Source organism: Chenopodium quinoa, unplaced genomic scaffold (assembly GCF_001683475.1).
Source record: "Chenopodium quinoa cultivar QQ74 unplaced genomic scaffold, ASM168347v1, whole genome shotgun sequence".
NCBI classification, from domain to species: domain Eukaryota; kingdom Viridiplantae; phylum Streptophyta; class Magnoliopsida; order Caryophyllales; family Amaranthaceae; genus Chenopodium; species Chenopodium quinoa.
Window position 1 is genome coordinate 1,950,580 of NW_018743199.1, and position 27,068 is coordinate 1,977,647.

The following is a 27,068-nucleotide window of genomic DNA, read 5'->3' on the forward strand; positions in this document are numbered from 1 at the left end:
GCCAAGTCAACCAAGAGTCCTTTGGTCCAAATTGCCATGGTCAGCCCATGACTATTTAAAGGCCCAATTACTCTCCTCTCATCATGTGCAAAGGTATAAAAGCCTTCAATTCATTCATTCAAAAGGGGCAACACAACAAAGCCTCAAGCATTAAATCTCTTGCATAGCTTTTTCTCTCTAAACACTGTTTGACTTCGGCATCGGAGGGGTCTTCCTCGGATCCACCCCCGAGGCCAGTTTACGTGTTTTAGTTGTGCATGAAACCTTTGGCCCAACGTTAATTGGACCGTACCAGTTTTCAGCCACTTCAGCGGGCCTTCGGCAAGGCCCCATTGTTTTCAACCGAAACAGTGGTGATCATGATTAATCAACTAACATCTTATCCAAGTGAAATTTGTTAGAGAGTCAAAGAGGAAAGGGGGGTAAACAAAGATATGGTCTTGCTAAAGTGAAATTAAAAAGAGAATAAAGCAATGAATATTAACCCACAACTTCTACTTAAACAAACAAAAAAAATAAATAAAAAAATGATGATTATATTATATTGCTGAAATTGACATAATATTGGCAAGTACTCATAGTGAATCTCCATAAATGATGACTCGTGGTTGTGCTTTTATTTGCATGTAGGAAACAATTTATTTAGAGTGGAACACGATACTCTTCCTAAACTTATCCGTTCTCCTCTTGCTTTTATAAAGAACTTCTTTGTATTCATGTCATTTATATATATTTTTCAGCGTTAAGTTGAAGTCAAAAGTCACGTAAAAGTTTTGAAATTTAATAATCTATATACGGCTATTTCACCAAATGTTACCGAGCATTTTAAAAATTCACCAAATGCCACCGAGCACTTTAAAAATTCACCAAATGTCATCGGACATTTCAGATTCACCAAATGCCACCCAGTTTTTTAAAAATTCAACGAGTGTCATTAATGATCAACGGCCGTTAACTCTGTTAGTCATTAGGGGTTAATCATGACACATGTCATGATATAATTGGTCAATTTATCTTAATTCATAAAAATTTAAAAAAAAAACCCAAAATTTTCCCAGCCATCCCCACCGCCGTCAAACCCTATCTCCACCCCTTACCTCGCCGTAAAAGGCCGACCACCACCTTAACCACCAAAAATCGCCCGTTCGGCCCTTTAGCGCCCCACCTGACCCACTGCCGACCCCCAAAACCACCCACGCTGCCCGCCCCCACCCCAAAAACTACCTACACGTACAGTCGCCCCGACCCCAAAAACCACCAATAAAACACCCCTCCTCCCTCCTCCCTTCTCCCACCGTCGAAACGACCGATTTGAGGGTGGGGAAAGGGAGGAGGGGCGATTTTGGCAATGGAGGTAAGGAGAGGGTGCTTGATTTTGGCGATTTTGATGACAGAGATAAGGCGACCGTTTTCGATGTTGGTGGTTTATGGGGTCGGGGCAGTTTGTGTGGGAGGTTTTGGGGGTAGGCGGTGGGTCAGGTGGGAAGCTAAAGGGCCGGTCGGCCGATTGTTGGTGGTTAAGGTGATGACTAGACGTTTTTCGGTGAGATAAGGGGAGGGGCTAAGCTAGGGTTTGGCGGTGGTGGGGGTGGGGGTGGCTGGGAAAATTTTGGGGTTTTTTAAAAAAAAAAAAATTATAAAATTTTTTTGTTTTAATTTTTATGAATTAAGATAAATGGTTTAACCATATCATGACATGTGTCATGATTAAACCCTAATGACTAACGTAGTTAACAGTCGTTGGTCATTAATGTCACTCGGTGAATTTTTAAAAAACTGGGTAACATTTGGTGAATTATGAAAAGTCCGATGACATTTGGTGAATTTTTAAATTCCTCAGTGGCATTTGGTGAAATAGCCGATCTATATATGATAAGCCGATATACTCACAACATGAAGGTTTAATTTACGTTATCTGTTTTTATTATGACTTATCTGAACTTATATGAATATAAATTATATATGAGCTAATTAAACAAATTCTCAAGAGAGCGTAATAGTGTGAGTGACATACTGACATGATTGTGTAATTCTTGAACTTTCTCTAAGCTAACTTTTGAAGTTGTGTTTGTATATATTAAATGCAATATTGAAAATAAAAGGGTAAAAATAAACAAGAGTAGCATAATTAAATGATACAAGTAGGATAATATAGTAGTGGTAGACAAGTAGTACTACTGGCCTACAGCAGGTTTGCTATTGTATAGTGTAATAAATGGGGAAGAGTTAAATAAAAACGTAGAGTAAAATGAATTAAATAAAAGGAGTGAACATTGAAGAAGAAATTAGAAATGTAGTAAGAGAATGAAAAGAAAGAGAAAAGGATTAAAGGAGTAATGAAAGCAGCAACAACAACTTAAATACGAAGACAGTACAGAACACTTTAATTTACTCTCTACTCGGCTGATGAAGGAGTATAGAAGTAGACTTTAGTAGTAGCCACTGCTAGCTAGTTGTAGTTGTAATTTCTGAATTGTAAGTTTAGGATCAGTAAAGTATTCAGTATTCAGTATTCAGTATTCAGTAGTAGACTTTTTAAAAAAATTACAGGCCATGCCAATATGCTATGCCGCCACCCATTGGAGGCTATTGTCAGCCCCCTGTCCTGCCAACTTCCAAGCCCAACTCCCTCTTTCTTCTATTGTCACACTCACAGGCAGGGATTGTTGCACACTCTTAAATTACTCCTACTTCATACTTTATCCGTTTTTAAATACTCCGTATAGCTTTACTTTTTATTTTCGATGGTTTTTAAATATATGTTCCGTTTTTTTGTTTGGAAAAACTTTTACAATATTTAATTTTATTTATCTCAACTAATGAATCCAATATAAATCACATTTTATCGATTGCATATTGTTTCTCCTTTTATTTTTCCGCCTACTTTACTACCTTTATACGGAGTATCTTATTATTTTCTCCAATTTCACCTAAAACACGGTGCAAGAAGCAATTGAGCAAGTATTTAAATGAAGGGAGTAATTTCAAATAAAATAAAATTTACATTCTTTTAGTGTGTTTTCTATGTGGTTAAAGTTACTAAGGGTCAATCAGGGGTTACTCAGTCAGTCAGGGGTTACTTATTCAGTCAGTAATTACCCCTAAATAAGTAACTCTGATCACGTGGTATGGCCAACACTTATGAAAATTTAACCATTTCTTAAATATGGTGTAAGTTAAGACATGTTCAAATGAATCAAACAGAATATCAAAGGTTTTCTTCTTAATGTACTTATGTACCATCTTAAACATATCAAACTTATAAAGAATGATTTTATTGAAGATGGAAAAAATAATCAATCAATTAATGCTTTTATTAGAAACCAAATACAGTAGTAGTCCATGCTAGCCTATGTAATTTATTTTCACAGATTTGTACAAACAGGTATTACCTTGTACAAAATGTAACATTAACATAAATACAATAACAGTTGTCAACTCGTGATTTTATCAACAATTTACACATTAATACGGTTTGAAAATGGATACACTTTATGCGACAATTATAAGAATTCACAACAAAAATCACTGGTTATTACTATTGAGCGTTATTGTTTGATTTGCTTTAATATTTCTTCATTTTACTTCTTTATTATAAGAAACCTTAACGTCCTTGATCGGCTTAATGGCTAGACATAACATTTTTGTTATTAATTTATTTTTTTTATTTTTAATTTTCTTAGAAAAACTTTATAGTACTCATAATACACGGGCCTGTTCTTATACGTTGAAATTCAGTTCAGTTTCAGCTCCTAATTTCCTTCTCTTATAAAATATTCATTTCATTTCATTTCAGTTCAGTTCGGTTTAATCAATGAGAACAGACTCTTATACTCATTCTTATAACGTATAGACCCACGTTACATATGTGTTACATGCTTTCTCCAATTCTCCCATAATTTAATACATCATAGTTTTAATCGTGACGTGGGATGCATAGTTCTTAATGAGATGACATAGTTATAGACAAATAAAAATGAAACTTGTGTGATGGAGTAAAATAAAAGAAAAAACTAATGTGAACCGTTAGCCAAATAAAATAATCTGTTTTGAAATAAGGTCTATTAATGTGACTTTTAAACTATTCATATACATACATTACAATGACATTTATATATGTTTTAAACAAAATCAATCAAATATACTCGTAATTATGTGATTATTTGTTAGAATCTTTTAAATTAATATGAATATAAACATTATCAAAAACAAAATATAAGTTGAGTTATAAACAAAACAATAAGACGGACCTAAACAACTCTTAGAGGTTTCGATCTAATTGGACCGCTTTAGAGGAACCGAAATATAAAAAAAATAAAGGCATGACTACTTAATATTTCTCCCTCCTCTTCTGCTGAAGCCGCTTTCTTTCACTCTATCTGAGACACAGACAGTGACTGAGAATTAAAACCCCTGAAAAAGATTAATTTCCCCAGCAAATGAAACCCCCCAATATCTTTCAATTATAGAAATACATCTCAAAAAATCCTTTAAAATTAGAATTATCTATTTCCTTTTATTTTCATAAAATCAGATAATTTGTCCACTTCATCTTGTCTCTTTCTCTCCCCTACTTAAATTCCTAAAAACCAGAAATTAATTCATACCCCCATAATTCTTCTTCATTATTTCATGTCATTTTCTTTTCTCCTTTCAAAGAACCATTTTAAAGCAAGGCATTTAATCTCTTTGGGAATAATTGTTGGGTAGTTGTACCCTCTATTATTACTATAATCATATTTTCTTTTTTTATTTACTCCGTATTTTTCTATCTATATATCTTCTCAAACAAAATTCCTTCATTTTCTCGTGTTCAAACCCCCTTTTTTTTAAGGGAAAATAAAATATAAAACTCGTGAGATTTGTTGCCTGTTTGTGTAACTGGATTTCTGAATTTCTGGGTACTTTTTATTTTTTAAGGATTTCTGGAACAAACTTTGTTTTATTTATTTAAGGAACCCAACATTTTAAAAAAAGAAAACAGAGAGTTTATAGGAGTGATTAAGTGAGTGAAAATGGCAGAGGTGGTGAAGCAAGTAGAAGCAGCAGCAATGGTAAATCAGACAGATGATGTTATTGATGGAGGTGGTGTTGAGGAGAGAGAAAATGTAGGAGGTGAAATTGATGAAGAAAATCAAAAATTCAGTTTCAAGAATTTTTTGTGGCATGGTGGTTCTGTTTATGATGCTTGGTTTAGTTGTGCTTCCAATCAGGTACCTATTTTCTACTCCGTATTTTATTTATTTTAGGCGTGTGTGTGTACGTGTACTCGTATACTAGTAGTTTATAAATGCACTCCTCTCCGTAAGAGAGCGATTCATAGAGCCGCTCTCGTGGAGTGGAGCGCGATTAATTTAATTTTTGATGTGCTAAAATTATATTTTGACTTAATAATAGAAAGACCTTTGGAATTGGATTTGAATTTATAACAAAATTAATTGATTTTTTTTTGTTGGAATTGAAATTAGGATATAATTGGTTTTTTATTTTTTTTATTTTTTTTATTTTTTATTATTTTTTTTATTGTTTGAAATGGGGAGAAAAATAACGAGGCATGTAGTAAAAAATTATTTACAAGTAGCATATCTTTCAGGAATTAGAAATATAAAAAACTAAAATCAACCCGTCCGATATTAAATGTGACTACATCTTTAAATCAAAGGGTGCGGCCTGGGCCGTGCTCAAGTCTGAGTTCGATCCATTGTCATCTCTATATCGATGTTTTAATCAGTAAAAAAAAACAAATGATTTATGCAGGTGGCTCAAGTGCTGTTGACATTACCATATTCATTCTCACAAATGGGAATGTTATCAGGGTTGCTACTCCAAGTGTTTTATGGTTTGCTAGGAAGTTGGACGGCTTATCTTATCAGTGTGCTCTATGTTGAGTACCGTAGTAGAAGAGAGAAAGAAGGTGCCAGCTTCAAGAACCATGTCATTCAGGTTTATTTTTCAATTTTCATTTCTTACTAAATTTTATTATTAATTTTTTTTTTTACTGTATTTTATCGAAATTTGTTACATTACCCGTGTTTGTGAATGTTTTACCTCTTATATTCGAGAAACTCTTAGTTGATCCTTGTAATTGAAATAAAAGGTGAATTAATCTCGTGTTTTCTTAGTACAAAAATTACTTGGTACCCCAGAATTCTCTTAGTACAAAAATTACTTGGTACCCCAGAATTTGAGTACAAATTTTAGTCTTTGGTGTTATATTGAAAAAGAGTCTAGTACTTGGGAGTGTTATACAAAGTACGAGTACTAGTTTTATTTCTATTGCTAGCAAAAAAAACTAGTACAAAGTTTTTGTTGGTAGCACTTTAGAAGGGATTTTTTTTGGTTGTTAACAGAAAATTTCCCTGGTTTTTTCTAAGTTCCCCCCTGTTTTTTTTCTGTCCACTACCTAATTGCACAAAATTGTGGGTCCATGATCATGGCAAATCATATATTCAAGCTCAAGCTTTGTTGGTGTACACATTCTGTCCAAGATAATAATGCTAAAAACATCCCATGCATAGTTCCTAATGATTGTTTAATGAATAGTTTGACCATTATGTACATGAATTCAAGATCTAATTAGAGGTTTCACCGTCTTATATTATAATAATTTTTCACCATTTTATAGTACCTCATCTTATTATTCTTACACTCACTTGTTTTAAAAGATATGTCAATGTTCCCATCTTTTGATTTTCTAAACTTTTAGGCCTAATATTCATTCATATGTTAAATTCCTGTTTTAGGGGAGTAGTTTACTTTTTTGACCGAGACCTAATATTCATCATAGTAAATTTTTGCCTGAGTTTTAAAAGCTATTTTTCATTCAAGAAGTTAGTGATAGTCTTACTATTCACTCATAACTTTTTGTGTATAATTCACTTTTATGCTCACATAAAAACCGAACATATATGTGAAGAAAAAAAAAGAATTATAAGATTTATAGCCAAAAGGTAACCCTAAATCCTTAAGAGTAAAATAAATTTTGGGTGAATTCATTTACATTTTAACATCGTGAAACGTTAAAGTAATAAGTCAAATGTGAAACCATCTCGTGCAAGATTCTGTCGTAATTAAAAGTTCCCACACCACTATCTTATGTTGTCAAAAATCTTTTCTTCATGTTCTGATTCTAATACTTTTTGGTTTGCAGTGGTTTGAGGTCTTAGATGGCTTGCTAGGGCCATTTTGGAAGGGACTTGGATTGGGTTTCAATTGCACATTCTTACTCTTTGGATCTGTGATTCAGCTGATAGCTTGTGCAAGGTTAAATTTCAATAATTGTTCCCAATTATTCCTTATAAATTAATGCCAAAAGTTATGGTGTATGTTTGTTCCATTGGAGGCTTTAATAATTTATTTTGTTTCTTTGATTGCAGTAACATATACTACATAAATGATCATTTGGACAAAAGGACATGGACATACATATTTGGGGCATGTTGTGCCACAACCGTGTTTATACCTTCCTTTCACAATTATAGAATTTGGTCATTTATTGGCCTTGGAATGACCACTTATACTGCTTGGTATTTGACCATTGCTGCCCTCGTTCATGGCCAGGTAATAATTTCTCTCTTCTATCTCCCTCTCTTTTAGTTTTAGGGTTTCGGTTTAAGATAAGATGAAGCCTTGACAAGTTAGGGGAATTAGTGGATTTAAGTTATCTAATTATCTATACTTAATTTTAAAAATCAATTTTACCCTATGCTTTGCACAGGTCAAAAAATTAGTTTAACTTATAAAAGGGGATACTAAATTACAAATAGTCCAAATTATGACAAAATGCAAAATTTTCAAGCCGCTAATCAGAAATCTATTATACCAACTTTAAATCACTAGTAAAGTGCACAGTTTGACACTTATGTCCTTATACATTGTTTTGAAGGATCTTCTAGGATTTCCCCTATAACAGAAGCAAGCAATGTTAGGTGCATATCCAATTTGCTCTGTTGGACTTATTGGATGTGTACTACTTAAATCTATTCTTTTTTTAAATTTCATTTGGTTAACAAAACATCTTCATATCAAGTATCATTTTAGATTATTCTCATTAAGAAATAATAGTGCTTCAATAGTCACATATTTGTTGTCCGAAAACATCATTCACATCTTCTAAAATAATAATGGTTTGTAATTGATTAAACATTACACTCTTAAAAAAATTGAGTATTTGAGAGTCTAAGAATCGCCCAACAATTATATAATCGAAAACAATCATGTCACCTATTTACGAGTTATCGTGATTCAGGATGATTTGCAAATGCAAACTCAAGTGCCATGCCAATTGCCAAAACCATCATTTTCCCATTTTGCATTAGCCATCACCCTCCCCCTCCATCTTCCCTATATCCCGTTATTTTTGTCTGTTATGGAAGATTAAATTGATTTCTTAATGGGAGTAAAAGTTAGAATTTGAAAGTTTCATGTGGAAAAACAATATTACAGGTCCCAGGTGTGATCCACTCTGGTCCAAAAAAGTTGATGCTCTATTTCACAGGAGCAACTAATATCCTCTACACTTTTGGTGGACATGCTGTAACTGTGTAAGTGTAAATCCTTTACTCTCTTCACTCTACCTTAATCTCAATTTTTATCACTTTCTTCTTGCAGCTTTTGTTTCCCTATATTAAGGAATTTATGGTAGATTAACATCATTATGTTGGTATACATGCATTGTTTATTTATTGGGATTTTTGCTTTATGCTTTTTAAGCCAAGGATTATTGTCCAAATCTTGGTTGATTTCTTAATCACTTATCTTTGGCTAATTTCAATTCTTCTTGGTTATTGGCTTTTTACCTAACAAAAGACCAAATTGTGTCACTTTCTGCAGTTATGTGCATAAAATAGGGTTAGTATAATAAACATCTCATGTTTATTTATAGGTTCATTATTTCACTGGAAACTTTTGAAAAAGTTTAAGCTTTTCTTATGTATGCTTTTTTCTTTTTGAGGATATAAAATTTGACTTTTCATTTGTTTTAGATTGAGCATTGATAAATTATTAGTAACTATTAGCTGAAATAATCCAATAACTGTGGGGAACCACTTATTCTCCTTTTTTTCTCACCATTGTTTATGTAATTGGCACATTAAGGATTCATGCGCATAAAAGTGTGGCCCCTAGTTCAATCTTTGTTTAAACGACCCAATAGATCTTATGGCCAAATCACTTCTTGTTTAGATTTCACCATTTGGGTGTCATCAATCCTAGTATTAGCATCCTATGTAATTCTAATTCTAAGGTAATGAATGGATTTGAAACGTGATCGTCGTTCTGTCACTGTGCTATTAAGGAACAATCAGGGACCATATGTAAAGCTTTAATCTTTTGGCGGTAACTTTAAGCATTCAAATATCATATAGCTATTTTTTTTTTTTTAATAATTATTGTTCCAAAATCTGTAAATAATTACTGGTCCGAAAGAAATGTTGAATTTTGCTAGTATTACGTCTTGATTTGAGGCTAAATTAGCTGTGATATTAGTAGTAAGTGTAAGGATTTTGTTGTCTTCTTACCAACTCTCTTTATAGTAAAGTAATAAATCCAAAATAGAATGAGGCAATTGTTTTCTATTTTCTGAAAAGAATTGAACTATGATGATTCTTGTGCAGTTGTGCTTCATGCTTTGGTCCATACTCCATAAGAAATGATGGTTGACCATACTGTCAAATGCATACCTGTAATAATTGGCATATTTTGTACTCAAGAATGAATTTATCCATTGAAATTCAATTGTGGGTCCTTATGCCTTACTGATAAAAAAAAAATGACTTACCAGGGAAATCATGCATGCTATGTGGAAGCCACAGAAGTTCAAGTACATTTATCTACTTGCAACTCTATATGTTTTCACCCTTACACTACCTTCTGCTGCTGCTGTCTACTGGGCCTTTGGTGATGAACTCCTCAACCATGCCAATGCTTTCTCCCTCCTTCCTCGTAATGGCTTCCGTGATGCTGCTGTCATCCTTATGCTCATTCACCAGGTTTAACTCGCACCCTTGCCTTAGATCTTTTTTGAATCGTACTGCTGCATATTAACAAAAAACATTGGAACATTATTGTTAAATCATTTAAAGTGTGACTTGTCCCATGCAATGCACCCTGATTTCAATTCAACACGCAACACTTGACATGTAAAGAATCATCTCCGTCCAAATTCAATTGTCACATTACTAGTTTAGGCTACACTATCTAATACTTCCAAACAGAAAAAGTATTCATGAAAAGCAAACGATCTCTTATGTAACGAAATCGTGTGAATGATTTTAAGGATCCAAAATATCTTTCTAACTTTATCTTTTGGGGCATGGACAGTTTATAACATTTGGATTTGCATGCACACCTCTGTACTTTGTGTGGGAAAAAGTGGTGGGGGTGCATGATACCAAGAGCCTATGTTTAAGGGCAGTGGCTAGATTACCAGTGGTGATACCAATATGGTTCTTAGCAATTATCTTTCCTTTCTTTGGGCCCATCAACTCTACTGTGGGGGCCTTCTTAGTCAGCTTCACTGTTTATATCATACCAACTTTGGCCCACATGCTCACCTACAGATCGGCCCAGGCCCGTAAGGTACTCTTCTGGACCCATCTCTCATTTGCTCTCTTCTGCATTTTTGATTAATTTTTATTTTTGGCTAATAATTCTATATTGTTCTTTTTAGATTTGGCTTTATCATTACTCCTAGATCACCTTAGCTAAGTTAAAAGGCTGGATTTTTATTTTATTTTGACATGACACATGTATGATATATGAAATTATTGTAGGTCCTATTTAGTTCAAGATAAAAGTCAGGGAAAATAATACCTAACTCAGATTTATTGAGGACCCTAACTAGATTTCCCTCCTTTTTGACCCTCTTGCATGTGTACTTGTCACTATTGTCAGTGACCTAAAGTTTGAAAACTTATCTTTATGGTCTTGTTAGATTTAGATTACAACGAATTCTTTGGTGAAAGTTTGGAAAACTTAGTTAGTAAGAGTGCCTATTTTAGTTCATGATAAAGCAATCAAACATGCAGAATATACAGTATCCTTGTTAAGTGAAGTAGAATGGCTAATTGTTAGTCACTTAATACAGAACATTTCAATTGTCTCTGTCAAAACTCGTAACCTTTATGTTCATTTTGAGTAGTATGCTAGTCGAACCCTTCATACACCCTATGTATTTGTGTCGGTCTGTTGGAGCCTTGGCAGCTGAAACCATAGAATTTTGTTCATAAGAAAAGTTGAATTTGACACTTCTAGTCTGAGTGATATAGAATATCTACAGCAGAAGTAAAAGAAATTAACTGCAATATGTTTTGTATTGAAAATGCAGAATGCTGCTGAGAAGCTTCCTTTCTTCTTTCCAAGCTGGACAGTAATCTATGTGTTCAACGCATTCATAGTTATGTGGGTATTAGTTGTGGGTTTCGGGTTTGGAGGGTGGGCAAGCATGGTGAACTTCATCAGACAAGTTAATACTTTCGGTCTTTTTGCTAAATGCTACCAGTGTAAGCCACCCCCAGCAGCACCAGTACACTGAGGCGTTGCTCTATAGAATGCTGGTTTGATACTTTGATTGATCAAAGAACAAATATATGAAGTGTAATCAGTATTAATTTTGTTTTGTGGGTGAATACTAGTAGTAGTGTGTTTTGGCGAAGCCTAGCTGTAGCTCTGTTTAATTATCAGCTGGAATTGTAATTTTTCCAAAATGATGTTTGCCAAAAAAATCCTTAAGTTCCTAGGTACATATATGATTTAATGTTGGGTCATTTTGGATGTTGGTAATTCCATGGCTAGATTGGTCCTCTCATGTGTAACATTTGGCTCTATAGGAAAAATTTCTTTTCATTGTTAAGTGTTGCTTGACTATATCATCAATATCTATATGTGCTAATTGAAAAAGAAGTAGAAGAGAAAGTTGACAAACATGTATTAATATCGGTATGTGCCAAGGGATTGTGTACGAGATTATTGGTTCGAATCCCCATTTGCACTATGGAATTTATGGCTCATTTAAAAAAAAAAAAACCTAACAATTTGAATAATTTGATCAATTATTATACAAGTTCAAGAAAGGAACAACTCATGATTAATAGAGAACGGAAAAACAATCTATTCATATGGGGTGTATTAGGTTTGGATATGATTTATCAATACAATAGACAAACTCGCTTTGCCTAGACCAAAAATGTATTTGATCAATTTCTAACCATATTAAGTCAAATAGAACATGTATGCTGGTAATTCAGCACATTTGTGTGTGTTTTTGAATCAATTACAGTACAAGAGCTGTGTTAAATCATAAAATTATAAAGTATATTCAATCAAATAATTTTTTCTTAATTGATGTGGAAGTTGCAACAGAATTACAGTCTTTCACAACATTGCATGCTTCCACTTGCGTTGCACCCGAAAACTACGGCATGCTTCTACAGTTTTACTTCAACTGTTGTGTTGCTTTCAACCCAAATTTACAACTATTTCGGCTGTCTTTAATGTCAGGTAACTGTGATCCCGCAAGACAGCAAATGGGTCCTGTATCTTGTGGGGAAAAAAATGTCTAGGGAAATTATTATCATAATTATGTGCAGTGAACAACAATACAAAAATTAATATATACCCAAATCATTTAAACGTTTATAGTGAATTTCTTTTTGTTTAAAGAGAGCTGCAAAGAGTAGTGATATAACCCCGTTACCCCGTATCCTAAAGTCTTTGTGGACTATTAGCTGGAATTGTTCGAAAGCTGATTTGCTTAGTTCATACTCCGTATTTGTGACAAGAGGTGATAGAAAGAAATTAGATTTTTTTTTAGTGTATCAGTTAATCTATGACTACTTACATGCAATTGCAGTGACACTTCTAGCATCATAGAAGTTTGTTGCTGCCAAAATGACCCGGCATCCACCTCTGTAGGACTAACACCATTATCCCAACACCGGGCAAATTCCTATATAATCTTGTGACCATTTCAGGAAACTTATGGCAATAATGTCCTCATCAATTAATAAAAGGCGCAGATGCCCCAACATCCATTAGACATTTAGATCATTATCCTGATCAATGGTTCATTCACGTGTAGTTATTTACAAATGAAGAAAACTAGACAGTGGACACACCATGTTATTTGTTATATGTTGTTGGGTCGAAATTCACTGCCTTCTTGTTGTATACAATGTTGAGGAATGAAGTAGCTATTTTGGAATTCAAAAACATGAAAATTCTAAGGTGGCCTACTAGTATAGTATACCTTGAAACCGATCTGATTGAACCCAAAAGACCTAACACACACCCTGATACAATACAAGGTAAATCCAATCTATAGACCCTTCAAATTCTGCACTGAATTTAGAATTTAAGAATAGTTGCATCACCAAATTGGCCATTATTTTCGACATTTTGCATCTTGAATACGTTAGCTGTCAGCCTGTCACATACTCATAATATGCCTTCTGCACCTCATTACCAGCCGTTCTTCGGCCTCTCTTATGCCTTCTTTGTTTTGGTAGAACATCTGTGAGTCCATCAACTCTGTTTGCTTATTAATAGTAGAAATGGACCAAAAACATGCATGTTAAGGAAACAATTAGAGTACTACTTTCCGGCTTAGAGCAACTGTATGAACATTTGATCGAGCAAAGTACATGAATATTACTGAATAATAAGTCATTTCATACAGAAAGTTCTTTCAGGCTGAGATCAGACCAACTGTATGAACATTTGATCAAAAATTAATGTTAAATTTTTGGTAACAATGATTTCGGTGTATTCATCCATTTTCCTGTTAAGTTTATGGTAGTTCTTTAAAAAGGAAGGGCAGTAGTAACCAAGTTATTCATTGAAATCCAACCTAGAAACACAAACAAGATTTCAAAAGAAGTTATCACACTCCTAAAGTTCACAATCCTGCAGTGAGATTATTAAAGCGGCTTAATGGCTAACACACCGAAGGAAGCATTGAAGCTTGGCATTTCATCATCCATCTTAGCAACTTTAGCCATGACATCCTCAAAGCTCGCCTTCTCTGCCTCAGCCTTGGCTTTCAGCTTAACAATTTCAAACTCCAACTTATTTTTTTCCATCATGTGTTGTTCAGCCTTGCTTTTCAGTCTCCCTTTCTCAATCCTATGCCTTGTTTTATTCTTCAATACATCTGATAGCTCAACCAGTCTTCTTCTTAGTGGTACGACATTATAACCCATCGTTTGTAGTTCTTGTATGGTCTCCCAAAGCATCTTGGCATCAACCCAAAATCCATTGACGCGTATGCTTAGAATTTGATCAACCGTTTCTCCATATATTCGATCCCATGCATCGATCAAGCTTTGTTTAGCTGCCTCTGAGTAGCTTCTTAAGGGCCAGAAATGTGGACTTTGAGGTATGCCCTTCAGACGACGAGACACCATGATTTGTGATGCAGACGGGATTTGAACACGTTTCTCATCTCCTTCTTTTTTGATTGATTCCTCTGTTCCTTCAAGGTAAACATATTACTCAAATCAACAAGAAGACAGGTAATATACAAATATAATAGACTATTAAACAATCAAGTTGCACTTGAACAAAAGTAAATAATAAAAGAAAGGGATTGTTTAGTTGAAACTTGAAACTCCACTCATTTAATTTGCTTACATAAAGTAGTTAATAAGCAACTTTCTGAATTAATGGGAAGAACTTTCTATGATGTTAATACAATATTTCATCTTATTCTGCTAGCCAAATATCAGTCCAATTTTCTATACTACTAGTCTACTACTACTCGTAGTAGTTTTAATTTCAGTACCTGCAATTTGCCTCCATGTGTTTTTATGTCAACTAAACGACCACTATCACGTATTTAAGTGTAGCAAATAGGGTTATCACTCACCAGCAGCAAAGACGGTTGGTCCCATGGGTTGGGAATAATAACTAGATCCCTCAAAACAACATGGAATTGTCCCTGTTAATGCTGACAGCCCAGTGAATCTAGTTTTAGGATTTTCAGGTATTCCATTACCATGTTTGGTTTCTTTGGAATTCTCTTTTGCATTTCCGTTCTCTGCTAATTAATGAATCCGTGTTAGTTGCATAAGAAGTTCAGCATATGTCATGGAAAAAACTTCCTATGAACTCGAAAATTTCCTCTTATCAAACTTGGAAGTGCACACGTTTGATTAGTACATGACACACATTTTGACTATATCATGTACAAACTACAAAGTGCGTATTTAGGAATTCACATCAATCCTTGAAGATACCAATTTGTGTCAAAATTTACAAGCTGCCCCAATGTTACATTCTATGATAAATCATAATTCAAATCCGATGCATTGATGCTAAATGTAGAGAATTCATATGGTTATAGATGTACTTTAACATACAAGTATACATATCATACCAAGTATAGTTAATCCTCATTAAAAGTGTACGGAGATGGCGATGAAGCCGACACGAGCCTATATTGGAAATTATGGGGTCGACGGGGGCGCACAGTCTGAGTGCTTCGATCATTGACGCCTGTAGAAAATGTGAATTTCCCCATTCCTATTTACGTTCATCATCATAGTAATAAAGATAAAAACATATTAATTAACAAAAAAAAAAAAAAAATGACGTAAATACATAATATATGTAATATGAAAAGAAGAGTTTATAAGTAGGTTAACCTGGTGTTGAGGTTGAAGAGTTTGAGAAGGAGAAAGTGGGCGGGAAAGAATTGGAGTCGCTCATTATTCACTTCCACTACACTAGACTACGGCTAAGTACGTGAATGGTCAGAATGACAAAAGGGTTACTTTAAATTTTAAAGTAGTGAAATCTTTTTTTTTTTTTTTTTTTTTTTTTTGAGGCATAGTAAAATATATACTTAGGACTTGTTTGGTTGACAAACAAATTCACGGGAATTTAGAATTCCTAGGAAATGAATATATGCACTCTTGTTTGGTTGCCAATAATGTAGGAATTGGAACTTCCTAGGAAGTTTTACTTCCCACAAAATGGAGGAATTCACTTACCTAATCCCCCCTAGGTAAGTGGAACTTCCCATGGGAAGTAGAAATTCCTACATCCAACCAAACAAGTTTTGGAAATTCCTAGGAATTACAATTTCATAGGAATTGAGATTTCATGGGAAATTCTACTTCCTACATCAAACCAAACAAGCCCTTAATGTTTAAGATATGAATTGATCTATTCCCAAGTGGAGTGACTATTTATTGCTTCAAAAAAAAAAAAAAAAAAAGTGGAGTGACTATTTAGTTCTATGAAAAATAATTAAATTACATGGTACATTGATTTTGTTAAGTCTATTACTCGTAAAGGATTATATGATTTATATCTATTCAAAAATATGGGGTACATATTATTATTATTATTTCTATTGTTAATATATAGGTCAAATTTAATCATTAATTCACATTAATGTATAAAAGATATAGAGTTATAATCTTGTGTGATGTTGGATGTCATTATAAGGGTACTTTTTAATACGCTGTATTCACGAATGAAATTAGAGATACATGTGTTTTAAGATGTGTCTTCTAAATCATAAAAAGTCAAATGGTGCAAACTAATAGAGACCGTCTCAATGAGTCAATATCACTAAAAAATTGTAGTACATCTGTTATATATTATGTGGAACTTTTGGGTATTATTTGTGAGATACTCCCTCCGTTTTTTATGTATCTATTTGATTTTTGCACTATTCACATTAGAGGTGAGCATGGGACGGGTACCCATACCGTTAGTACTAACAGTTTGGGTACCCGATAACCAAAATCACTAAAAGTGATACCCATAACCGGAACCGATAAGTCCGGGTCCCCGAATTTCGGGTACCCGGATTTTCGGATCGGTTATCGGGAACCCAATAAGATATCCAATAATGATAATTAAACTTAATTATGTAGTTAATATGATATAATTTACAACTAATTAAAAACAATTCCATAAGATCTTGACCAAATTATTAATAATATTACTAATCATTGATATTATAAAGTGATTATGAAGTAAAGTAAAAGTTTAGATTTGTATTAATAGATTTAAGTAGGGAAAAAAAGCAAAAAAAAAAAATGCTTATTGGATCGGATCAGATCGGGTAACCGTTAATTTTAAAATGATACCCATAACCATACCCGATAACAAATTATCGGAACGGGTACCCGAACCGTTATGATCAAATCGGGTCGGGTACCCTAATTTTCGGAACGGTTACGAATCGGTTTTTCGGGTTTTCGGTTTTTCGGGTAGTTTTGCTCAGCCCTAATTCACATACCATAGTTGACTTGATTTTTTCATCTCTATAAAATAAATAAATGTTATTATACATTATTAGATTCGTCATAATGTCTAGTTTCATAATATAATTTTGTTATATTTTTTTAACTAAGGGCCTGTTCTCATACGTCGAAATTCAGTTCAATTCAGCTCCTAATTTCCTTCTCTTATAAAATATTCATTTTAGTTCAGTTAATGAGAACAGACCCTAATTAACAATTAAAGATATTAATGGTAAAAGTTGTATTTCGGCAAATGTGACAGTTAAACTGATGCAAATAAAAGAAAACAAAAGGGGTAAAAAATAAAATATTCAAAAGTTACACATAAATGTAAATATGTAATGGAGGGGTTTGGATCCTCTAGAGTTGAACTCTATAGAGTTCAATAAATCTAGACCCTCCACAAAAGATCAATGGCTAATATTCATCTTGCATGCATTTCAATAAACTCTAAAATGTGTACTTTTATCCTTATTCCAATAATATATGTAAGTTTGAATCAGTTCAGCTTAATAAATGAAAACAAACCCTAAAATGTGTACTTTTATCCTTATTCCAATAAACTCCGAAACCTCCTTTCAAAAAAAAAAAAAAAACTCCGAAACCTCGTTATTGCTAAGCCCGAGAGGCAGTGGACCTTGACACGCGCAGCCCATTGGCTACGAGACGAACACATCTGCATAAGCGGGCCGCATCAATCGAACCAATTTCGAGTTTTCGATATTTCAGAGATAAGATTCCCCACACAATTCGCAATTTCAACTTCTTACACACCCCCAAAACCAAAAAAATCTCCAGCATTCAACCATTTTCATCGTCTACTACAGAATTTTGCTGCCAAATGATGCTGAATTTCACAACAAATTGAAGTTCAATTCGTCGCCATTGAAGCTAAGCATGGGAATTCCAACAGCTTTGCGTTGCAATTCATCGTCGCTTTCGCAGTGTACTCATTGCTCTGTTCTTCGTTTTCAGCCTTTGATTGTTGCTTCTTCTTCTTTGGATTTTCCTCGCAAATTTCGCCGTTGTCAATTGCGATTTCTAGCTGTTTCTAGGTATCGCTTCTTTTTTTTTTTTTTTTTTTTTTTTTTTTTTTTTTTTTAAATTTGACTAGACTAGAATTGCAGTTTAATTGTTATGATGTTATGAATATTGTCATTTTTGATTGATTGTTGAATTTCTGGTATTAGGTTAGGGATTCAAAGAAAAATTGATTTCGTTTGTAGAGTTGGTGAAGATAATATTGAACCTGATACCAATGATAATAAGGTATGTTTTCTTCGATTCAGAAGCTTGATATTTGTTTGGTTGTGTACTTGTGAGTGTGTTTGTGTTTTTTTCTCTTCTAATTTCGTTGTTATTTCAATGTTTTGTGCCAATTTAGGATTGAGAATGATATTGTAAAATTGTCTTTGAATGTGTTTGCACGTACCTTTTTTGACAATATATTGAGAGCTTATGAGCTAATTCTAGTTTGAGTTTAGGTTGATATCATCTCATGTTGGCTACTTGGCTAGTTAAGGATTTCACTTGAGCTTAACGCGAAAGGTTTACTTTGAATCGTAAATTGCTTGCAGTTGATTCATGGGAGTAGATCAACAAGGGGGAGAGAAAAATAAGGGAAACTTTAACTTTGGTTATTGAGTGTATTATTTAGGTCAACTTAATTAGTTTTGCACGACTAAAATTGAGTTGAGTTTGTATTAAGTTTAGACTGTTGAAATTAATTAGCTTGTTTCTTGATCTCCTTATCACTGGACTAATGGAACCATTCTTTAAATTAAGAAATGAGGTAACCATGTCAATATTTTTATCTATCTAACCATTTAGTTGCTTGTTTAGGATAAGTAAGAATTACAGTGAAGCCAAGTGAATGTATATTGTTAAATTAAGAGAGAATGACACTAAGGGCCTGTTCTCATACGTTTATTTTCAGCTCAATTCAGCTCCTAATTTCCTTCTCTTATAAAATATCTCAGTTTAGTCTATGAAAACAGGCCCTGGTGGGAAATCAGTTCAGTTGGTTTGATAATGAAATTTAGCAAATTCTTTATATGATTCTTAAATTTTATGGTCATGTAGTGGGGTTCATGGTGGGAGATGAGTGAAAACCAATGCTTACTCGTAAGGTAGAGCTTAAGTAGTTTGGTTTACAACCATTAGTACAATGCTAGAACTTTTAATTCATCACCATTGTTAAATATTATGTTGGTGCATTATCAAAGTATGGATTCAGCAGCGGGAATCAGTGCGAGCAAGATTTAACATGCATATATCATACTTCATAGTCTGCATTCAACTGAAATAAGAAAGAGCAACTTGTATTGGCATATCAATGTATGTATAAGACTTGGTCTTTGGTTAACTGATATGGAAGGATTTTTAGTTTGACGCTGAAGTTCACACTCAAATCCTATATTACACCTTTTTTGTGTTAATGAGCATAGTATTAATGTTAAAATTTTGGATCTTAATGCTTTAGTCTCTTGTTAAATTTATCAATTTCTAGGGAAAGGACAACCATGAAGGAAATGAAAGTGTGGGGTCGGCTAATTCCAGCACAGAGAATGATTCACAGTTTGAGAAGGTAATTTTTAAATTTGCCCTATAGTTATCATGTAGTTTTGTTATACTTCATCTTATCTCACTCATTTTGATATAGATGTCTGTGGATCTTATATTTTTGTAGGAGAAGGAGCAGGTATCCACCACTGAGGCTCTAAATTCACTGAACAAATTTTTACAAAACAGTCAAAACAGTGAGATCAAAGTCAATGGTGAAGGTGGTTCGCAAGTATGTTGTTATTTGATAGATATGTTGGCATATAACTTCAATATTTTCAATGTATTAGTTTTCTACATTTGACTCACTCATTTTGTCTGTGGATCCCTTTCTTTTTTTTTTTTTTTTTTCCTTTTAGGAGAAGGAGCAAGTATCTACCACTGAGGCTCTAAATTCACTCAACAAATTTATACAAAACAATCAAAACAATGAGATCGAAGTCAATGGTGAAGGTGGTACGCAAGTATGTTCTTATTTGATAGATATAGTGGCATATAACTTTAATGTTTTCATTGTATTTGTTTTCTACTTTTGAGACTGCTCATAAAGTTACAATTTACTTTATTGGTGAACTTTCAAAAAGTAAACAAAAACTTGTTATATTTTTTCTTGCTGAACTGTGTTTTATTGTGCAGAGTTTTGTGTGGGAAGCTAGCATATGCTTTATTATGTCCTGCTTATAACCTTCCTTCCGTCATTTAAGGAAACTCTACCCCATCTTTGGGATTAAGGCTTTGATTGTTATTGTGGAGAGAAGCACACTTTTAAAGAATTATCTTTGTAACGGAGACTCATCCTTAATTTAAAACTGTATAAGTGTCAAACTAACAACTTTGATTTAATTCTCTGGTCAAAATCTCATACTCACTTGTCCATTTTCCATCTGATAAAAGATAATTTTATACTTGTACTCAAAGTGTTTTTTTTTTTTTTTTTTTTTTTTTTTTTGTAGAATTAAAACCACGTAATTTGTTTTAGATGTGAGCAACTTCTAGTTGGTTAGTATGATAAAATTTTGTTCCGTACCTAATAATGTTCTGTTGGTGGCATAATGTATTGGCAATTGTCTGACAATCATTTGTTCTTGTTGAATATCAGCAGGATGATCCTGATGATTTACAAGTTTCCAGTGGCTCACCTCTTCCAGGTGTGAAGGTGATTATGGTTGTATCTGATAGGCTAGTGTTTCAGCTCTGTTAATTTTTTTATTCTTTCTACTAATATTGCCTTGGCTCTGACCTTTAACCATTCTGCTGATTAAATTTTATAAATGCTATGAACAGCCGCAACAACTGGATGAAACAATTAGGATTCCAAAGGAGACAATTGATATACTTAGAGATCAAGTATTTGGATTTGACACTTTTTTCGTGACAGGGCAAGAACCATATGAGGTTAGTCATTACAACTGCAGCATCTGTTGCCTTGTTAGTTGTCACTCTATTGCATATGCTCCTCTTTCTGTGTCCCTCCTAGCCTCGTAGGGTTACAGAAACCAGCTAGTTGTCTCAAACAAGAATAAAAAAAAAAATGAAAGTTGTCTCAAATAATTGTAAGTGTTCGTAAAACTTAAAGGACTGAAAATTTGAACTGTATTCAATGTGGTACTTGATTAGTTAAGTTAGTGTAGAGAACTAGTCTTTTCATGTCTTATGCTTCTGTGCTTCCTGCTGATAACTTTTTATGGGTGATTTGGGATCTTATGACTCTTAGCTAGTATACATTTAAAGAAACCGTCTCTTGATCGTAATTCTAATATTGAGAATGGTGATGCTTTGAACTGTTGGCTTGCTTGCTGTCTCTGAGTTTATGAAAGTTTGATTATAAATACTCCCTTTTTTTTTTTTTTTTTTTTTTTTGAGAAATATGAATACTTTCTTTTTAAATGTAGAGTCTTATTGATGATTTAAAACCCAAATAAAGTAAATTGTTATGAAATTGTGTTCTGTTTTTTCCTAAAGTTTTTATTTTTATTTTTTTTATTTTTTTTTTGTTAGGGTGGAGTATTGTTTAAAGGAAATTTACGAGGGGTAGCATCTGAAAGCTATGAAAAGCTATCAAAGAGGTTGCAGGTACGTTGGTCTTTAGTCTTTGCAGTTTGCACTTGTTAATTTTAAGATGAATAAGGCTTTTATTTCACATGCAGGATAAATTGGGAGATCAATATAAGCTGTTTATGCTTATCAATCCTGAAGATGATAAGCCTGTGGCAGTGGTGGTGCCAAGAATAACATTGCAACCAGAGACAACAGGTAAATAAGTCTCTCTCTCACTCTTTTTTTTTAGATGTTATGGTTGCTTATTAATCTTCAGACTAATGCAACATTCTCAACCTTGATTATTGTCATGAATTGCTGCAGCTGTTCCAGAATGGTTTGCAGCAGGGGCTTTTGGATTGGTGACTATCTTTACCTTACTACTTCGAAATGTTCCTGAACTGCAGTCAAACTTGTTGTATGCCTTTTTCTCAACTCTCGTTCATCTCTAATTTACAGTCTTTACACTTATTCCATGTTTCACCCAAAACTCTGGACATTATAGTTAGGAAAGACTTCAGATATGCCCTTTTAAATTTATCTGTCATAGGATTTGTTACATGATATTTGTCTCATGTCTGAGACTTTGAATAAAACTATGTTTTGTCAAACCCTTCAGATCTTATCTGAATAAACTTGATCATCTTAGGTGGTTGCATTTTCTTCTTTTCTGAGTATATAAATGTTCCCGTGTTCTTAAAAGGCCATTGATCAGTCAACTTGTGGTGGCAGCATACCTAAGATATTGTAACTTATTCAAATCACAAAACTACTATGTTAAGTACTTATGTATTCCATCTGCTATCTCAGATCTAGTTTTGATAAGCTTGAATTGCTGAAGAATGGTCTTCCTGGAGCACTTGTGACCGCGCTTATTTTGGGGGTACATGAGCTTGGACATTATATTGTTGCTAATGATTGTGGAGTGAAACTTGGTGTGCCATATTTCATCCCCAGTTGGCAGGTATTATATTGCCCCTGTTGAATATTTAACAGATATATAAGTACTGTCTTTGCTGGTAGAGTCCATTCATTTATACAATTATTATATAAGATATCAGGACATTGAAGAAATCTGATGAGCATAAATGAAAGGCAAGGCAAGAAAAGCTTTTAGTGAAAATGTGTACCAGCATTGTATAATCTTCTGTTTTCCACTATCCTTTGGCAATGTAGTTATTTAAGTCTCCTGTTCCAGAATAGTATGCCTCACTTTTCCATTTTTATCTGTTGCCTATTTCTAAAAATGGAATCAACCCACTTCTTTACTGTCTCTCTATTCCCAGCACTAAAAGTTAGGTGCCACGCCTCTTATTTAATGAAATATACTCCACTATAATCACAACAAATCATTTATATCTGATAACCAAACGCCAATTAGTCGCCTAAAGTATTTTTCATAATAAGTGAGCAAACTATTTTAGAATGTTGATGTACCCCTTTTGTCCCCTAAAATACTACTCCATGTCCATGTCGACTTTAAAATAATAACATGGTCTAATTAATGAATTGTAACGAACTAATAATATTACAGTTTAGTATTAATAGTGAAAGTAGATTGGATAATAAAATAATGAACCAAAGAAGAGAACAACATGGGACAAACTAAAATCAAAATGTGGGGAACATGTCAATATTTAGTAAATGGGAGTATTACAAAAGATGTTAAAAAGAAAGACAAGAAGATGTCCTTATGCTAGGGCTATGGTTTTTCTGTACCAAGCTGGAGAGGCATGAGGGAGACATTATGTGGAGCAGTGGAGGCGGGAATCAAAGAGGCAAATTGTAGAAGGATCCTCCAATAATCATACATGATATATGCCCTTTACAGTAAGAGGCGAACACACGCATCACTGAACCTTTTGTAATACGATAGTCTACTGTTCCTATGCTTGAAAGTGAGAATTTGGATAACCTGCTATGTATTGAATAAAATATCACGGTTTATATCTATTATTGTTGAAGATCCATAAATTAAATTCCTATGCATGAAAATGAGATGTTAAGCTTTTTTTAGAAATGCTGCACAAAATGTCTGAGGATTTACTCTGACAAGTGACAACAGATAGGCTCTTTTGGTGCCATCACAAGAATCGTCAATATTGTACCTAAACGTGAGGACCTTCTGAAGGTTGCTGCGGCTGGACCCCTGGCTGGATATAGTTTGGGTCTCATACTGTTCTTTTTGGGATTCATTCTACCACCAAGTGATGGCCTTGGCATTGTGGTTGATGGTTCTGTTTTTCATGAATCATTGCTAGTCGGGGGAACTGGTATGCAAAATTCTCTTGCATCCATTTGTTGCATTCTAGTGTTGGATGAGGATGTTGATGATATTCATTTTTTTGGTGAATAGCAAAACTTCTTCTAGGGGATGTCCTTAAGGAAGGTCAAGCAATATCACTCAATCCACTTGTCCTATGGGCATGGGCTGGGCTGCTAATTAATGCCATTAACAGCATTCCGGCTGGAGAGCTTGACGGTGGGCGTATTTCTTTTGCCATATGGGGAAGAAAGGTACAGTTAAGAAGTATACAGGTATAAGCAGAAAGCCAAATTTGGTATCTCAAATTACCTGCTGATGACTTTACTTGATACTTGACAGGCAGCCGTTCGGCTTACTGGAGCCTCAATTGTACTTCTGGGACTGTCTTCATTGTTCAACGATGTGGCATTCTACTGGGTAGTTCTGATATATATCTTACAGAGGGGTCCGATTGCTCCCCTTTCTGAGGAAATCAGCGAACCTGACCAGAAGAATGTTGCTCTTGGGATTGCAGTTTTAGTCCTTGGACTTCTTGTATGCTTGCCTTATCCCTTCCCATTCGCCAATGAAGCCTTGACGAATTTATGAAACACAGGCAGAGTTTTATAAGTTGTTTATCGTTGATTAGTTTTGTAAGTATAGTATCACAAAATATTTGTTATAGTACCTTCAAACAATCCCCTCGGGCATTGTACTTGGGAATGTCATCTCACAGCAATAAAGGTTTAAAATTCAATACATTAGGAATGAATTTCGAATCATTCACGTACTCTCTCTTTGCAACTTTCTTTAATGTTATTACCATACAACTCTTCCATCGTGATATTGTTTGAGACCTTGGTTCGCTTGTATATTGTAGGAATTGGACGATTTTCACAACTCCACTCCACTAAGAATCAACCCCTAAGATGTTGTACTCTCGATAATAACATGTGCACAAACATGTCCGAATTGATGATATACTTTGATTCCCATTCCATTTCAACTTAAAAATTTTCAGTTTCACATTAAATTTAGATATTACGTATATGTTATAAATAATGTAATCATATGAAAAGTTCATAAATAGAGAGAAATTCAAAAGGACTTAGTAAATAACTGATTTCCAAACAAATTCTAAATTAAATGAGAGAGCGCTAAATCAACTCTAATTAGTAAAAATAATTTCTAGCAAACAATTCTATAAATTAGAGCGAACTTTTACATTAGACACAAATTTAGGAGTAGGTATTAGCGAGGGGATAGTTTATTCCGATGCGCCTCTGATCGAAATAAAGAAGCTGCTAGAGGAGGATGTTAGAGGAGTTACAACTCTTCGTTTTATTGCTTCGTTTTATTTCTGTGTAGGGCCTTTCCCACTTCTGCCTCAAAAAAAAAACATTAGACACAAATTTGAAATTTTGATTAGGAACAAAAAAAAAAAGGCACGAAAGCAGCCTATATAACAGCATGTAACGACTAACGAGTGACCCTCTTGCAAAGATCCTATCCAAATTCTCTTATCTTGAAACCCTCCAATGGCTTCACTGCTGCTCGGAACCACTTCCATGGCGTCCCACGCCGTCTCTTTCTCCTTCTCTCATTCTCACTCCGTCACCGGAATTTCTCTCTCCTCTCCTTCCGCTGTTTCTCTCTCTACTTCCGTCGCAACTTCTCCAGCACTGCCGCTCAGTAAGTAATTCGCCTTCAACTAATCAATTATTCAATCAATAAACCTCCGAAATTCCCAATTCAAAACCCTAATTATTCAATTAATTGTTCTCTTCAATTACTAATTTGTATCTCTATTTCTGTGTTAGTTTACTGTGGCAGAGGTGACAAGAAGACTGCCAAAGGCAAACGCTTCAACCACTCTTTCGGAAATGTCAGTTTTTATCCCTCGCTCTTTCTATGTCTTTTTGTTTTTTCTTTTTTTTTTTTTTGATCCAAATGAGGAAAATTCCAATAAAAACAAAAGAACAGCAAACAAAGCAAAACAATAAAACAACTAAACTAGGAAGACTACGGAGGTACAAAGCGAGGCAAAGACACCCCTCTTGCATCCTCTTCTAAAATTCTACCTAGCTCAAATTGGCCTTGTGTTTGTAGCAGTGTATCAAAACCTGTTAATTCCGCCCGTATTTAGTTGTCACATTACTGGTTCAAATTACACCATCGATTTAACTATATTTTCCGGGATAATCATTTATGGAGTATCTCTTATTGAAATTATGTTTCAATCAGTTGTTTACTTGATTGCATACACAATTACAAGTACAACATTGACAATGCAGAAATTTTATGAAGGCAACGTCTTGATTGATTTGATTTATGCATTCTTACATTGGTAATTTTGAATCAATTGCTTGAAGTAAGTGATACATGAGTGTAACTTATTGTTGCAAACTCTTTTGTTATTGTTGTGACTTAGTGAGTAATTTTTGCTTCTTTTGTGAAACCAAGTTAAAGCTTGAGTTGTGAAATTTAGTTTTATGAAACTGAATTTTACTCTCTTATTCTTGTGTTGGAACACATTACTTTAGGAACTAGGACAAGACCTGGATTAAGTTTGAACTATAATGCTATCTTGCTTAGTTGAATTGAACTAGCTTTTGTGCTCACACATATTGCTCGATGTGTAATATTAGGCGAGACCTAAGAACAAGAACAAGGGACGAGGCCCTCCAAAAGCGCCAATCGTTCCTAAAGGGGATCCATCTGAGAAAGAGGAATGATGATGAGAAATTTATGTTGATTCTGAATAGAATGTGTCGAGGTATTCCTTGCCCCTCTTCGCACCGGTTAGGTAGCAGGATGGTACTCGAGTTGTCAATGTAATTTTTGTACACTTTTCAAAACCTTTTAGCTCTTTATGGCAATGTAAACCTTATTTTTTTTTCCTGAAAGATAATGTGGCTATTTCCCCTGCTTGTTATATATGAGGACTTATCGAAGCCCTTTTGAGCTGA

At 34.1% G+C, this 27,068-nt stretch overlaps 3 protein-coding genes across 6 annotated transcripts; all 3 read left to right on the forward strand.

Annotated features, from left to right (window-relative positions):
• Positions 1-4,231: 4,231 nt before the first annotated feature.
• LOC110733422 (auxin transporter-like protein 2) lies at positions 4,232-11,851 on the forward strand. Its single transcript, XM_021913466.1, has 8 exons — positions 4,232-5,213; positions 5,758-5,943; positions 7,151-7,263; positions 7,377-7,560; positions 8,446-8,543; positions 9,782-9,989; positions 10,321-10,578; positions 11,327-11,851. The coding sequence occupies exons 1-8, from the start codon at positions 5,016-5,018 to the stop codon at positions 11,531-11,533; spliced, it is 1,452 nt and encodes a 483-aa protein (XP_021769158.1). The 5' UTR covers positions 4,232-5,015; the 3' UTR covers positions 11,534-11,851.
• Positions 11,852-17,647: 5,796 nt separating this feature from the next.
• Positions 17,648-24,881, forward strand: LOC110733423 (probable zinc metalloprotease EGY2, chloroplastic). Of its 4 annotated transcripts, none has more exons than XM_021913468.1 (14): positions 17,648-18,310; positions 18,446-18,524; positions 19,765-19,842; positions 19,945-20,049; positions 20,177-20,281; positions 20,917-20,982; positions 21,102-21,212; positions 21,816-21,890; positions 21,965-22,070; positions 22,179-22,272; positions 22,665-22,818; positions 23,920-24,127; positions 24,211-24,371; positions 24,460-24,881. In XM_021913468.1, exons 1-14 carry the CDS (start codon positions 18,153-18,155, stop codon positions 24,706-24,708), a joined length of 1,749 nt encoding a protein of 582 aa, XP_021769160.1. In that variant the 5' UTR covers positions 17,648-18,152; the 3' UTR covers positions 24,709-24,881. The 4 variants fall into 4 exon arrangements, with proteins under 4 accessions (XP_021769160.1, XP_021769161.1, XP_021769163.1 ...); XM_021913469.1 differs by having other exon boundaries at positions 20,920-20,982; XM_021913471.1 differs by having other exon boundaries at positions 17,649-18,310; positions 20,920-20,973.
• Positions 24,882-25,498: 617 nt separating this feature from the next.
• LOC110733424 (30S ribosomal protein S31, chloroplastic) lies at positions 25,499-27,068 on the forward strand. Its single transcript, XM_021913472.1, has 3 exons — positions 25,499-25,791; positions 25,920-25,984; positions 26,748-27,068. The coding sequence occupies exons 1-3, from the start codon at positions 25,638-25,640 to the stop codon at positions 26,832-26,834; spliced, it is 306 nt and encodes a 101-aa protein (XP_021769164.1). The 5' UTR covers positions 25,499-25,637; the 3' UTR covers positions 26,835-27,068.

Coding starts and splice junctions, on each gene's coding strand:
- LOC110733422 (XM_021913466.1), top strand. CDS start 5,016: ATGGCAGAGGTGGTGAAGCAAGTAGAAGCAGCAGCAATGGTAAATCAG. Junction 5,214..5,757: donor TTAGTTGTGCTTCCAATCAG/GTACCTATTTTC, acceptor TGATTTATGCAG/GTGGCTCAAGTGCTGTTGAC. Junction 9,990..10,320: donor TCCTTATGCTCATTCACCAG/GTTTAACTCGCA, acceptor GGGCATGGACAG/TTTATAACATTTGGATTTGC.
- LOC110733423 (XM_021913468.1), top strand. CDS start 18,153: ATGGGAATTCCAACAGCTTTGCGTTGCAATTCATCGTCGCTTTCGCAG. Junction 18,311..18,445: donor CGATTTCTAGCTGTTTCTAG/GTATCGCTTCTT, acceptor TTCTGGTATTAG/GTTAGGGATTCAAAGAAAAA. Junction 22,819..23,919: donor ATTTCATCCCCAGTTGGCAG/GTATTATATTGC, acceptor AAGTGACAACAG/ATAGGCTCTTTTGGTGCCAT.
- LOC110733424 (XM_021913472.1), top strand. CDS start 25,638: ATGGCTTCACTGCTGCTCGGAACCACTTCCATGGCGTCCCACGCCGTC. Junction 25,792..25,919: donor TTCTCCAGCACTGCCGCTCA/GTAAGTAATTCG, acceptor TTTCTGTGTTAG/TTTACTGTGGCAGAGGTGAC. Junction 25,985..26,747: donor TCAACCACTCTTTCGGAAAT/GTCAGTTTTTAT, acceptor GTGTAATATTAG/GCGAGACCTAAGAACAAGAA.